The sequence below is a fragment of the Chiroxiphia lanceolata genome, chromosome 27, assembly GCF_009829145.1.
Source record: "Chiroxiphia lanceolata isolate bChiLan1 chromosome 27, bChiLan1.pri, whole genome shotgun sequence".
Taxonomy (NCBI): Eukaryota; Metazoa; Chordata; class Aves; order Passeriformes; family Pipridae; genus Chiroxiphia; species Chiroxiphia lanceolata.
Genome location: NC_045663.1, coordinates 3,677,718 through 3,693,252, shown reverse-complemented (window position 1 = coordinate 3,693,252; position 15,535 = coordinate 3,677,718). Strand labels below are relative to the sequence as shown.

At 42.5% G+C, this 15,535-nt stretch overlaps 1 protein-coding gene across 1 annotated transcript in view; it reads right to left on the bottom strand.

The window, feature by feature from the left end:
- Positions 1-1,322: 1,322 nt before the first annotated feature.
- Positions 1,323-15,535, bottom strand: part of LMNB2 (lamin B2) — a 31,292-nt gene continuing 17,079 nt past the window's right edge. Inside the window, exons 5-12 of the mRNA XM_032711872.1 lie at positions 13,597-13,767; positions 11,408-11,533; positions 10,985-11,205; positions 10,106-10,397; positions 9,493-9,600; positions 8,841-8,960; positions 7,409-7,510; positions 1,323-6,498 (exon numbers count right to left, since the gene is read on the bottom strand). Of these exons, the coding sequence (XP_032567763.1) occupies positions 6,457-6,498; positions 7,409-7,510; positions 8,841-8,960; positions 9,493-9,600; positions 10,106-10,397; positions 10,985-11,205; positions 11,408-11,533; positions 13,597-13,767 (1,182 nt within the window). The 3' untranslated portion in view covers positions 1,323-6,456. The remainder of the gene's footprint in view (positions 6,499-7,408; positions 7,511-8,840; positions 8,961-9,492; positions 9,601-10,105; positions 10,398-10,984; positions 11,206-11,407; positions 11,534-13,596; positions 13,768-15,535) is intronic.

Below are 15,535 nucleotides of genomic sequence, written 5' to 3'. Positions count from 1 at the left end.
CGAGCGGAGCGGGGCCGAACCGAGCGGGGCCGAGCCGAGCGGAGCGGGGCCGAGCCGAGCGGGGCCGCGGGGACCGTGTCCCCAGCGCGGGTGTCGCCGCCGGCCCCGGCCCCGGCCAGCTCCGAAGGGACTCCATAGGGCAGGGTCGGGCCGGGCCCGAGTCAGACACAGCGTTCGAGTGCCGGGGTTCAGCGCAGCCCCGTGGAGGGGCGAGGGGAAGGGGCTTTAAACCGGCAGCACCAGAGAGACGGACGCTGCTCGGCGGCCCTGCGGCGGGACACCGGCGGTCTGAGCTGGGCTCCCCCCAGAGAGCAGCTCCTCCGTGGGTTCTCTCTGGAATTCACCCTTCCAGGCGATGGTTTCCTCTGCCTTACGTGACTCGTGCCCTTAATTCTGCCTCAATTCCGTTGCGGTCTCCTCCGTTAAGTAAGAACGCTCTGGAACGCGGTAGAAGCAAATGGGAGACGACACCACGGGGGCAAGATGTGATGTGCGGGAAAGAGCTGGTATGAGAGAAGGAACTGACAGCAGAGCTAAAGCCAAAACCGCTCTCGTCTTCACCAGCTAGAGCCCACACTCAGGGTATTGCAAACCGTGTCATCTTGTGTCGATCTGCCCACTTCAAACAGAAGGCATCCTACACCTCACAGGAGCATCACCAGCCAGTGCTAACGATGGGGCAGCCGCCTAAGGTACAGTGTTGTCAGCACGGACTGGAAAGTGGGCTGGAAGCTGCGCGGCAACGCTCCTGCCCATCCTAAGAATCCATCCCAGCCAGCGGTCGGTATCTGCTCTCATTCTCACGTCAGGATCAAGCAGGTTAAATAGAAAAACGCCTTCAGTGCAAGGGTGATAAGAAGGGGATGGTTTCCTGCTCCAGCTCCTGATGTTCTTCCTGCTGCTTTTGTTGCTGCTGATCAGAGAGGGACAGCACTTTCCACCAGCACTGCGTCCCGTTTAAGGAAAGCACTCCTTTGATTCTGGAATACACCCTGCGATCCCTGCTGGGACACCCCAGAATCCCTGCTGGAACACCCCAGAATCCCTGATGGAACACCCCAGAATCCCTGATGGAACACCCCTCGATCCCTGCTGGGACACCCCTCGATCCCTGCTGGGACACCCCTCGATCCCTGCTGGGACACCCCTCGATCCCTGCTGGGACACACTCAGCTGGATCAGTCTTAGGAGCAGGGACAGCCCTTTGTGTCCTCTCTCTCTCTCTCTCTCTCTCTCTCCACACAGGAAGGTCCCCCCGGGGATGAATCATCTCAAACAGGCCACATGGCCTCGAGGTTGGTTAAAAGAAAGGAGGAAACCAGTAAAATGCAAAACATTTATTCGAGTGTGTTGTACAAAAAGTTTCCAGTCATAAAATGTATATTACAAATCATTGAAAAAGACAAGACATTTGGCATGCATATTCTAAAAAGAAAAAAAAAAACACTTTGAAATGATAAAGTCTAGATCATTATGTAGTTTTTTTAAAGTTCCAAGTGAACAGTTTAATAATTTTGTCTTCTGTGTTTCAGTTCACAACCTTTTTCACAATTCCTTATTTTAAAAACTTGAACCTTCCAAGAACTCATCTGCAGCAGCTGACTGGAGGCGGTCACTGCACTGAGCAGTGCCCTCGAGCCAAATCAAAACTGTGCCCCCAAAAATTTAAAAATTAAAAAACAAAAATCACAATTCAAGTCACGAGGCATCACTGCTATGAAAATAAAAGTTCAACTGCATTTTGTGCCCAAATGGAAATCATTTTGGCTTAAACTTAGAATAGATTATTGCTTGTACTTTTAGTGTAATGATCTGGGTAGCTGAATACACAGTAACATCTGCCTTACCAACACAGACTCATCACTTCAGTAAAAGCTAAGTAGAAAATCTGGAAGTTCAATAAACCACATTTTATTTTCCTGAACTTTCAAGTCAAATCACTGCTTACGCTATTCTGAATGGAGGCTTTCAATATTGGCCATCCTTTTCATTCTAGACCTTAGCATTTCAAGAAAGGCATTATGTTTACAAATAATAATTGCATGTAAATATGGTCTTGTATAAAAAAACCAAACACCTTTAAATAATTTTAAACTGGTTTAAAGCTAAGCATATTGAAGGGCAAATCAAAATTCTGTTTCCCAGGCCATTTTAAATGAGAAAACAATTTCTCCAATATCATTTGTCCTGACATTCAGCTAAAACAGTGCTTTGAAAAATGCAATCACTATCTCACCTTCCGCTCACTGGTTCACAACAAGGCTTTGCTTCCTGCTCACACAGGGTTTGGACCCAACAATGTCAATAAAATCCAGGATCAAATATACCTTTGTTTAGAGATAAGACTTTCAAAAGAAGATAAAGAAGAGAGAGAATGGCTTAACAGTGAAAATGTGAGAGAAGTGGCTACAAGAGATCTAGAACATACAGCATGCATGTTTTCCTGCATCATCAAAACCCTTCTGATGTGAAGAAAATTAAGATTCTCCAATGTCCTGGGGTATAGAGAGGATTTTTACATGTCTCTTCTAACCTCTGTTCAGGTTGCAGTTAAAGGGCTTTTAGACAGGATGAGCATTAAAAACAAGGAAAAAGGGTGTATAAAACCCAGTAAGATCCCTGAACTGAACATGAGGTGTCCCGTTGCTCGAGGACAGACACCACACGCAGTGATCTCCTTTCACAGTACAGTCTGCTCCACACCACAGCACAGTTCCCACACTGCTGCCAGCTGCACACACACTCAGCTGGCTTTTACATCACAGGCACGGGAAGCAGATGTTTATTTTCTTCATGAGACTTTTGGTTCCTGCTACAAACACAGACTATGCAGCCAACTCCTGTCTAACGGCAACACGGAGCTGAAGACAAGTGAGCAACGTGTCAGTGCAAACGATGGGTTCTGTCAGAGCCAAGGAACAAAGGAAACACAGGAACTAGAGCTGTGCAGCAACAAAGGGATCCCTGGAAATACAGATGTGCAGCAACAAAGGAATCCCAGCCACTCTGCTCCTTGGAGTAAGTCACTGCAATGCAACAGTTAAAGGAACGAATGTGGAAGCAAAGGAGAAAGAAGTGGCATGAAGTGCCAGGGGCTCTGAGGCCACACCTCACTCCACAGGACACCACATTCCTGACAGGTCTGCAGATGGATGGACCTGTTCTAAAAAGCATTTTCACGTGGTATGAGCTTAGGAGGGGGAAGGATGCATTGTTCATATTTTATATCATATTCTGTTATGATCTACACATAGGAAAACCTTTTTCTATTTCATCCAGAATAAAGTTGTTTTTCTGGAATAAGAACATCCATATGGGTAGTTATGCTCAAGTAACTACTCTGATAAAAGCTATACTGGTTTGTTTCCCTCTTCAGAGACACCTTAAAATCATTTTTCTCCAGACAAGCAGAATCTGTTTCTCCTTCAAGCTCTACACCAGGTATGAGCACTGGAGTAGAACTGCTGACCATTCTCCAGTTTCTCCAAGAGTGGTTCATATACAGGATCAAAGAGAAAAAGGGGGGCAAGGGAACACTGGATTTGAACAAAAATCTTTAAATATCCTGAAAATGGGACAAAAATCCTTGAAAGACAGAGGAAAAAAAGAAACAATGCTTTTTGTTTTGTTAAAGCCACAAAGCTGCCTCCCAGTCTGGTGCACCAGCTTTACTGGGACAGTGCCATTAGACTGAAGCTCAGCATCAAAAGCAAGAGGACTGGATGGTGCCTGGAGAAGGTGCACACACACAAAGAGAAAGTACATGGAATACAGTAGTTCTTCTGTGTCTTGTAATTTACAGTCAGGAGTTAGTTATCATATTTTTAGTAGCCTATTAAAAAGCACTGTGGTAACAGAATCATCCACATTCGGACTGTTGGCTTTCCCACAGTGTCCATCACTGGTTTGTATGACCTGCATATAACACCTAAACATGGTCCTGAACAATCAGATAAACTGTTTCCAGAGTTAAAGGACACAGTTCCAAATCTAAGGACAAATTCTGCAGACTGTTGCTGAAGGGCACAGTGCTCATCACAAGAGATCTGCAAGCACCAGTTCTTAAGGCTACAAGAAGACACACTCCCCATACAGTAGCTGTTAAGGAAACTATGGCTCAGGTAGCAAGAGGTTTTTCCTCATTCAAGCTGCCTTTTCGAGGCCATTCTTTACAGGAAACAAACAAAAATCACAGAAAAAATGCAAATGAACTCCACGCTCATTGCTTCAGTATTTAAGATCACAGAACAATCTTAAAAGAACAAGCAGTCCAAAAACTGGCCCGTGTAAAAAAAATAAATACAGATCTTTAGGGAAAAAGCAAAAAGCCCTCAAATGCTATGTCAGCATATTCTAGAAGCTGTGGATCAGAAAGGGAAATGCTGTCCAGTGGTTGGAAGGTGTGCTGCAAAAATAAGTCTACATTGATTGCATTCATTTGCATAACAACAAATTTAGAAAAGATAATTATAACAGTATGTCTGAGAAACATAATTTCACTAGATACATCTTACAGAGAGACAGACATGATTTACTACATATTTGATCTTCTACTCAAGCAGAGTGGGAAAATTACATTAGAAAGATGGCCAAGTACATCAATGGAGTTATCCCACAGCCCAAAAAGCCAAATCTTCATCCTGCTTTTTTGTAATGGATCTTCTGATAATGGATTAAAACATAATTCTAAATGTCTATTAGTTTAACTTCAGCAATTCAGTCATCCCACTTAAACAGAGAAAAGTAGCATCTTTGATTTATTTTCAAACGGCAAAACAAATGCTGAAGCTTAAAGCCCCTTTTGTTCCCACCCTGCTTGCATGACAAAGCCATCAGTCAGAGCCACTAAACTGACTTTCTAGGTTATATCTGTCAGTCACAATACTGTTCAGAGAACACAATGTCCAAAAGCCACCGAAAACATCCAAACCTTGTCACTTGTCTGATGAGTCTAAACTATCTGAATGACAAGATCAGACTTCAAGAGTGCAGGTAAAACCACGATGGAATCAAATGGTATCCAAATTTTGTATCCATACTGATAACTAGTTAAAAAAAAAAACATTCACTTGTACAGTAGCCAGTGCATTCTTTGGAGCAGTCAAATATTTTTCCTTGTGCTTAAAGATGCACCACTGTATGAACATGAACCCTCATGGGAGTCAGACTTATCTCCAGAGAAATGCAGCAGCAGAAACCTTAAGCTAAAAGGGACACTGTCAGACACAAAATTGCAATAAAAATCACCTGCTACCCATACAAAGCATTTTTTATAAAAAAACATTATTCTCCCTTCGCTCCTTGTTAAGACTTTGCCTCGAGCACTTGAACACTGCACAGCAACACTCACGTCCTGAACAGTGGCAGTTCCTTTGAACTGCTTAAAAGTCATTCAACTGTTTCTGCACTATTTTGCAAATATTGCTCCTTAGGATACCTGACAACGCCCCTTTGAACATAAGAGAAGTATGAACAAGCTGCATCTAGCTCTGATTAAAAAAGTTGACATTTACAAGGGATAACCTTTAAAATCCCCAGTATTTATCATAGCCAAAAGTATAAACATGTTTAACTTCTAAAATCTTAATCGATCTGTTTGAAGCTAAAAATGTCAGAAGCATTAATTGTAAATACTGACCACCACAACTTGTGTCCATGACTTAACAGGGTCTCACTTGACACAATGGCAAAATCCCCTGAAAATCAAACAGTTCAAACTCTGGGTTTGACACTTCCAGCTCAGGATGGTGTGTATATATTCAGGAAGCAGAACCTACCATCTTCCCTCTTCTGGAATGACACAGAGCTCAGGGGGTGACAGACTCAGATGGTTTTACCAGTAGGGAGCAGGACATGATGGCACAGTCCTGAGTCATAAATGCCTAAAATGCAGGTTCCCTGTGTCACTGCAATTGTGTGACACCATTTTGAATGAACCTAATTTTCCTAAGCTGGGCATTGCTGAGGACACCAGGCAAGATACTACCATTTCTGTAATGGTGGAGGAAACACTCTGTGAATCTCTCTCAGGGCCCTACAGATGAACCCACTTCATAAAACTTCTTTTCTGGGGGGGGGGTTATCCTGGTTATATATGTAATTATAGTTTTACCATACACTCAAGGAGTCTCATCTCATCTTAGCTAAAAATCTCCTTTCTGCTTTAGGTTTCTACATAAGACTTTAAACTCTGTGTGGGGAAAAATATTGTATTCCAATATAGTGTTTCAACAAAGAGGGAAAAATAAAGAAATCTATTAAAAATTCTGGCAGTTTTGTTCAGAAAAGGTTTTTTTTAAATTTTTTTATAAAAATGTACCAAGGAGTAAACTTCAAAGAAATCAGATGATGCATATAAAAATAGTTTTCAGTGGCTCCGGAGGGAAAAAATAGCAAAAATAAAAGGAAATAAATGAAGGGGAAAAAAGCGCAAATAATAGTTTCTGTCTTCTTTTTTCACATCACTGAGCATCCTCTAGAGGTTGTTCTGGGATCCCCCTAAAATAAGACAGACACAGTTCAATTTAGTCTCTGTACTTCCAGCAGTGATACAGATGACAAGTGAAAATTGTGATGTCATTTGCTTTAGACCAGCAAGTTCCTCCCTTTATTTCAGATGCTGATTCCATCCGACAGAGATCTATGCTGCAAAGCTGCTGCTTTGGGTAAGAAAAAGTTTCTGTTTCAGTTGCTTTACACTACAAATACACTGTTTAATCTCTCCTGAGGACCAAAAAGCTTTCAGAACTCACCTGCCAACCTTCACAGAATCAGTTCTTTGTGAAAAGAGCTACTAAGAGCCATTGATCAGGGGAACAAATCACTTGAGTTTCAAATATTAAAATATATTAAAATATTTTCTGCTATCACCTGTATGAAGCATCTTTCTCCTTTTCACTCTGCCAGCTGCTGGTTGGTTATTTCACAAGTCTTATCAAAACATACAGGTGGTATTAACTAAGAAAAAACAAGCTTATTTCAGATGTAGAAGGTATATTCTATCATAAAATAAACCAGTAAGCTGAAGCTTGCAGCAACAGAAGCACCCCCCTTTCCTGGTTTTTGGTGGTTATCTGGTTATATTCTGCTTGCAGCAAGAATGCCACAGCTCTGTTTTACAGAGCAGCACATGCTGATAATGCTGTAAATGTGTGATCTGAAGCACTCTGCCACAGATACCCTGAGCTGGCCTCAGCCACTGCCTGAGCTGTACCTGGATGGATCCCAGCAGCAATCACAGTGTCCTCTCCCTGTGCACTGCAGCAGTGCTGCAGGGTTCCAAGCAACCACTGCAAACATGGACCAGGATGCTCAGAGCTGACAAAAGTTGAAGGGACTCCCTAAATCTCACACCTGATTGATCCAACCAGTGAGGCACAAGTTGAACATCTGGTCTGCATCTGATTACCTGTTGGTTGAAAAGGTCCTCCTCTCCATACTCTGCTTCATCCTCTTCCTCTTCATTCTCTCGCACAACTACTGATTTAGTAACACTTCTCACTGCAACTTCCTACACAAAATGACAGATAAGTAGTTTTTATCTGTTCCTTATGTTTTTGCTATATATCAATATATCATCCCTGTTAAATTTTGGAAGGTTTAAAGCAACTTGACCTAGATGGAAGCAAATACTGGTAATATCCTGCAAACCACATCATTCCCATTTGTGTGCACTAAAAGGCATGGTAATGTAATTTAGCTGCAGGAATTTTCTTTCATTACCCTGGGATTTGAGGGGAAGCAGACATGTTTCAATTTTATGCAAGGTCACAGCAGACACAGGTAGGAGCTGTCTGAGACACAGTGTAATGTGAGAAACTAAACTTTCTCATTATGATTACACAGCATTAAGAATATTCCCAATTTCTACTAAATATTCAATCTCAATTGTATATGTTGGTTATCAGCATGGTCTTCCAAGCCAGGCACTAAAAAGAATTCTAAAACCCCAGGAAGCTTCCTCTATTACTAAATTATCTTTAACACTTCTTAGCAGTAAGAAATTCTTCTGTCTACTTGCAACCTGGAAATCAGAGGTGCAAAACTCTAGTAGTGGAAAAAGTTGTCCTTAACATACACTTCTCAGCAGGGACACTAAAGGTAACCACAGTGGGAACAGACATGGATTTGACCACTCAGTTTGAACACTAAGACAGTGAGCTTTCTATTTGTACAAGTGATCCTCCCTCCTACCTCATACTGTGCACAAAGTGCTTCCAGAGAACCACCAGCAAGAAAGGCAGCACGAAAACTGGTGAAATGTTGTCTGTTCCCCTTTCCTATTGCTGGGATGATGGCACACTTATGAACAACAGCCAAAGCACTACTCTCCCCTGCAAAAGTCATCTACAGGGATGGTTTTGAAACATTAACTGTGGGCAGATGTAGCACAATGCAGAATATACAGGAACCTCTGCCAAATGACAGTTCACTATATACTTCCAACATGGAAATGACAGCTATCTTCCTACATTAATATTCACATTGCACCTCAGAATGTCATAGGGACTATATAATGGAACTTTGAATTGCCAGCAGTGTTTCTTTTCTTTGTCTCTTCTGAAAGTACATTCTCAAATTCCAAACAAGTTCTCTACTAGCAGGGTGTTTTTATAAAATAAAAAAAAAAATGTCTATGGGCATAATCATGATGATGATCACAGCTTTCGAAAACATCCCAAAAACGTCAGAGATATGTACAGATACTTAATTATTTCAGTGCTATAAACTCTTTTATATTAGAAGATAATAGGGGAGATCTTGAAATCAGGATTGTGTCATGTCACCCCACCCTCAAGTGAAAGAGTTTGGAGCTCCCCCAGCCCACAGACACAGCCCACCTCTCCTTCCGAGTTCACGAGGTACGTGCGGATGTTTCCTCCGGTGCCCCAGCTGCCTTGATTCTTCCACACCAGAACAGAGGGGGGGCTGTGAGATACACCTGCATCTGCACCCCAGATCTAGTCAGAAAGACATTCTGTAATTAGCTGTTCATGCAATTTTTTTCTTTTAAATATACAACTCCCCCTGACTCTCCTACTTCTCTCTACATACCAGTTTTTTTTCTGAATTCCAATGGCTGTTTTACCCTACTTTTAACTATACTATTATTTGTAGTCTTAAACTTAACTACAGTCTCCTAGATTGAATGAATGCTCTGAAATGTTCCCATTTCTTTAAGAGGTTGAGCAGGATTAGTGTTCCAAACTGGGGCAAAGGTGTTTGACAACAAATAGTCCTTGAACCGTTCCCCAAAATACCTTTTTCTTCAACTTTAGGCCCCAAAAATGGTCTTAAATAGTGAATTTCTATATTAGTACTTCAGTATTTATGTTCTGCACTTTTGTAACTGAAATACTGCTCTTCTAAAGTGAGATCCATGAAACCAAAAGTTATACTCCAAATCATGCTGTACCAAACATCAAGATTTACAACTGTTGCCATAGCATCAACAAAAGAATATGCTGTTGACATACTGGAAGTACAACTTACTGTAACAGTCTGCCCAGCTCTGAGGACATACTTAGGAGTAAATTTGTAAGCAATTTCTTCTCCATCTCCAATTTGTCTTTTCAGCCTCCAGTTACCCAAAGACTGATCCTAATGGAGAGAGTCAAAAGGTTATTTAGAGTGAACGAAACAGAGCATACAGGTATCTGAGCTTTCTTTAGGTCTTTGTTATTAAATTAATGTGAATATAAATTTATTTGCATGGTTGTTAGACATCTGCATTCCACCTTGAAAGTATTTTTCTATATCCAGTAAGAGTCTAAACTGTAAATCCCTCAAGGTCATTCAGCAAAATGTTAAAGAGTATTCATTTCACACGACAATGTTCTGCTGGACAGCAGGCTGCTTCCCTGAGCAATATTCCAGCACACGTTTGCACATCTGGAACACAAACTGTGTTCTCTTCCTGCAGCAAACATCACACTCACGTTAACCCACCATAACATTCAACTCTTCAGTGCCCCTGTTAATTCCTGCAGGATTCTGCACCTTGAGATTGCTGCTCCTCCTCTCCACGTGGCTGCACCTGCTTGTGCTGCAAAGGGCTGTGTAACTTAGCTCCTCCTTGTTCTCTGCGAGTTCTGCTGACACTCACCTTCTCCGAGTTGTTCTTCAGCTGAACGTATTTGCCCTCCAGGTCTATCTCTTCTATGCTGATGCTTCCTGTAGCTGAAGCTTGCTGGGACATTTGGAAGCTACTGCTGCTGCTGCTGCCACTGATGCTCCCAGTGCCAATCCCGCTGGTCCCGCTGCCCGAGAGCTCCTCGGCTTCGATGCGTTTTCTCTTGCCCCGGGAGGAGCGAACGAGGGAAGTGCTGCTGCTGCTGCTGCTGGAGGTAGCCCGAGAGACTGTGACACGGGAGGAGGGGCTGGGAGAGAGCTTCAACCTTAAGGCAATCAAGAAAGCATTTGAATTAACTCACCCAGGGAACAACAACAGACAAAGCTACAGTATCATCAGTGACCGGACTGTGATGTGCTGCTGACAGCAGCCTCGCTCTGTGTGTCCACAGGACTGCATACGTGAGGAGGAGGGGGCTGCCCATCCCTGAGGAATACTCTGGCAGGATGATACATGACATGGAAAGCAGTGCTAATGAGAGCGACACAGATCACTTAACCCTCCCCTCCAGCACAGCTGCCACTAAACACACTATTCTCAGGCCACATGATTTAAAAACAGGAAAATGCAGAAGTACAAGCACTTAAATAAAAAGAGATGAAGATCAACCACAGAATGATATGTTCAATTGTACTCCAAGGCCGTTATAAAAACCAAAATAAAATAAAGATGGTGTTCAGCTGACAACAAGTGTTCCACGTAAGTGTTCCATACAACACATTGTAGTGTGAAGCCTTATAACTTCAGTGAAAGAAAATCTGGGCATTCCTGCTCAAATGGTAAAAAAATAAGCATAAGAAATGAAAGCAACACCTGGCAGTCCTTAGAAAAGAAACTGGAATCTGTACTTACCTTTCCTCTTCCCCTTCCAGGAGTTTTCGGTAAGCACTGATCTCCATGTCCAGTGCTAATTTAACATCGAGCAGCTCCTGGTACTCCGTAAGCTGAAGCTGCATCTGGTCCCTCATGTCTGTCATTTCCCTCTCCTTTGCATCCAGCATCTTCCTAAACTTCTCCCTCTCACCAGCCATCATCTCCTCCAGCTCCCGGATGCGATCCTCGGCTGCGCTGGCCTAGGCAGAGAGCACCAGGGGAAGCCCGGTTGGCAGCCGTGCAGTTCCACTCAGAAAAGGTTAAAACTCCTCTCCCTCCCAAAGGAACATAACCAAAAACTTCTCTATGTAAAATTCAGAAAATATGAAGGGCTGGAAACGTTCATATATCCCATAAAACAGTGCTCTGTGTTTGAGGTGACGGCAAATTTAGTCCCCTTACCTGTTTCTGGAGGCCAGAGAGTTGGTAGCTGAGAGCTTCTATCCTCATGCGAGCCTCCTTCAGCTCCTCTCGAGCTGCACCAGCAGCCTTGTCATTTTGGTCAGAGGACAGTTTGGCATTCTCCAGCTGGAAGGTAAGTTTTATACAGGTCACTTGCATTGAGTTAGATCCCCTACAATATCCTTTCGGTAAAAAAATAGCAACTATTTAATCTTAAAAAATTTTAAATGGACATCTGGTGAGTTTAGGATAAGAACTGCATAACATTAAGGAAATGCAAGAAAGGACCAGGAAAATCTATTTCAGACCTATTCCTATAGTATTTGCTTATGCTATTAAAAAAATAGTCTGTTAGCCCTTCCTTTATACAAGCAGCCTTAGTGTTTCCAAAAAAGTGACCACATGCTCTGCCTGTTTGTCCTAAGACCAATCACACTGGGCAACAGCAAAGGCTGCCTAGCAAGTCCATGTCCTGGTCCAACAGTTCCCTGGATGCCCAAGGGCTAACTCAATAAAATATTCCACAGGTATTATGTCTCCTCTGGCCATTTGCAACTCAGGGACTTCCTAAATCACAATATTTTGCTGCTTACTGTCTCTCAGTGGATTTTTCAGGCAAGAATTTGTCTCTGCTTTTTGAATTCATGGGGGCAAGGAGTGTAGTTCTGTATTAATAAAGAACAATCCTCTTTGAATGTCCAGTGGCAGATTTAGAAGAAACAGTGTCCCTGCTTCTACTGCAAATAAAATAAACAATCACTCCTCATTCACCTTCCCCATGCTATTTACCCTTTTACAGACATCCACTGTATCTTTCTCTTCTCTAAAGGCATCTCTTTTCCAGGTGAAGCTTTATTTAAAACTTTCCTCATGCATACTCTTAATTGTCTTTGTCAGTCTGCTCTGTATTACTCTGTAGTACTTTTGCAAGAAGCAATAAAACTGCCCACGGCACTCCAGATGACATCCTGCCCCAGAGGCAAAACAATGTTTTTTGGTTTATTCACTTTACTTTTTTCTCTTTAGTAACTGCCAACATACAATTTGTTTTCTTAAATTCACTTAGTGAACAAGCTCCATTTCTAGTGGCTAATTTTAACCAAATTAGAGAGCAACAATGGAGCTCAAACCTGGTTACAAGATAGGTTTCATCAAAGCAGACAGTGAGAAAGAGCATCCTTTGCATGCCTTGCAGCTGGACTTCAACAGTTCTGCCACACACCATGGAATCCACCCAAAAACTAAACTGACCCAATTCTAGGAACTGTTACAGGCAGATGTTTTTTAGCCACACAGCACAAAGCTTTATAAAATCAATCTTCATTAGCTCTGCTGTTCACTAAGTTCTAAGCAGCACACAGAGCCTTCTTTAGGCTATGGATTTTGAAGGAACTTCAACTACACACTCCATTACTTCTTCTAAAGTTTAAAATCAAGAATAGTTGAATTCTAACAACCATCCACTACCTTATAGTCATGCTGGCATAGTCCCAAATCCTCATATTTAGAATTTCTCTTACTTATTATTGAAGATCATGATGTTCTTTCTTATAAGCCCCTCTTCAAGTATTCAAAGGTCACAAAAGGTTTGCCCAAAGCTTTCTCTGCTCCAGGCTGAACACCCCAGCTCTCTCTATAGGAGAGGGGCTCCAGCCCTCTGATCACTTTTGTGGCCTCCTCTGGACTTGCTCCAGCAGCTCCACATCTGTTCTGTGCAAGAAGTGAGCTTTTACCCAAGACCATCTCATCCTGGATTCACTCAGCAGCTAAACTCAACAATCTGCTTTGACATCACATTCCTCCCCAGCTCAGGTCTCTAACAGGGACACATCTTTGTCTAGTAATCCACAGAAGGAAGTTCACAGCTAAGCCCCTTTCCCTTCACATTCCAACTTCATTTATAACAACCATCTTTTATGTCGGGGGGGGGAAAAGTAACTTAATTTATTCATCATTCCCCTGTTCAAATCTTGTCATCTTTTTATTCTCTAAGTCTGTATGTTGACTGCCTATAACCTCTGACTGTAATCTCCCTGAAAATGCACCTGCACTCCAGCCCCAGAGGAGGCCTTTGAACACTGGGAAAAAGCTTCCTCAAATTATAATTACTGGTCTCCTTACGAACGGCAGGGCTGGTGAAAATGGTTTTATCTCACAGACTGGGATTCCAGACTGACAGCAGTGGTTACCTTAGCCTGGTAGGTCTGCTCCAGCTCCAGCTTATACAGTTTGACTTGTTCATCATGCTGATTTCGTAGATCCTCCAGAGCCTGAGTCATTTTGGATTCATACTCCTGCTGGCGGCTGGTGTCCACCTCGATCAAACGATGCTCGTGTCGTTTTCTTGTTTCCCTGATTTCCTACACACACAACAGAAAGAGGGGGACAAATTCCCACAGTAAGGGAAACAATACAAGCAATTAAATTCAGACAACAATTAACTATTTCAGTACTAACTACTTAGTATAGAGGAGCTACAGTATGACGGGCCTTCAAGCCTGGGAACTGCTGTGGGCACTAAGTTACTGTTCTCATTTGGCAGGACAGAATTCTTTAAAGTGATCCAACCTAAAAACAGCTTCAAAAATGGCCATATACAGTCTAAGTAAGGAGCTGTTTTATGCTACAAAAAGCAAAGTGGGGGGAAGAAAGTAGAAGAAAACATTAATTTTTACACTAATTTTTCATTAATTTTTCCATGTGCTGCACTACAAACCCTTTCCTTCTCAATATACATGCTGACAGTACAATAGCAGTCTGCAAGGAATCAGATGAAAATTAACACCTTTTGTGACCATTACATATATTAAAAAAATCGCTATAGAGAAAAACTGCATCTTTTTCTAGATACTTGATGACCCTTCCTCATTAAGATTTTGATTACAGTATTAATAAAGCAGCAATCAAAGCAATCCTGAAGACATGAATATAACTTTTTATGGTCAGAGTTTCTACTAAGAAATTTTCATTTTTAGAGAAGTATGAGTTTCCTGTGCCTAAGAACACTGGTCCCAAACTAGTATGGTAAGGTTTGCTCATGCACTTATTCAAGCTGAGCCATGCAGAGACCTGGCCAGGTCTGAAAGTGTGGTATGAGAAAAACAATTTCTTCCTTCAGGGCAGGACAAACAACCAGGGAGTGGTTCTGAGTACTGGGAGGAGGCCTGAAGTCAGCAGCATGGGCCATGAGGAAGAACAGCAAGCAAAGCAAGGCTCAATTTTGCACACCTACACTGAAGTCATAGCAGGCTAATACAAATTCAGAGCAACTTTACTGGTTGTTTTGCAGAAATGCTCTACATCTAAAAACAGATCCACAGAAACATGCCCTTTTACTGACAGTAACGTGCCCTGAACTGATATGGAAGAAGCTTTCCCTTCTGTGGTGAATTTTTACACCAAAAAAACTAGCAAGCAGCAGTCTCTCAGTAACTGTAGGCACTGACAGCTCAGAGGCCTCAGGAATGTCATGGGGGACTACAGAGGATCAGGTGAAGGGCTGAGCTGATCCAGCACTTCAACACCACTAGAATAAGCAGACCTGATTTGCCACACTCCCAATCATGATGTTCTAATTCTAACAGAGATTTGCACCCTTCACTGAAGCAAACCTGAAGAAAATCCATTTCTTTTCTGCTTTGTGTTGAGTTGGTCCATGCAAGGATCAGAGAGCTCCAGGGGTGGCTAAAGGAACACCCACCCTTGAGCAGAGCAAGCTTTAAGATTAGCTTCTGCTGTCTCATTTAGCTTCACCTTCAGTCAGTAGCAACAGATTCTCCTCAAGAAGCAAAGTTATTTTAAGGTCCTACAACCAAATAAAAGTCTGTCACTGCAGTCATGTGCATCAATCCAACCACTTCAGGGCATGGAAGGGAGAAAACAGTCAGTACAACTCAAGGAGATCTCCCTGGTTGGTTTCTTTGCCTTGCTCCAGCCCCTGTCTCCTGTCCTTAGCCACACAGCCCTGTCCCATCCCTTAAACCAGCCTGGGCACTCACTTGGATTCTGTGGTGAAACAAAACTCAGCCACTTAGGTGTCAAAAATTAAATTCAACTAAAAATCTCTAAGTATCTTACTAGCTAATCAGGCTGAAATGATTTGGTGCATGGTGGGGCCAAACATCACAC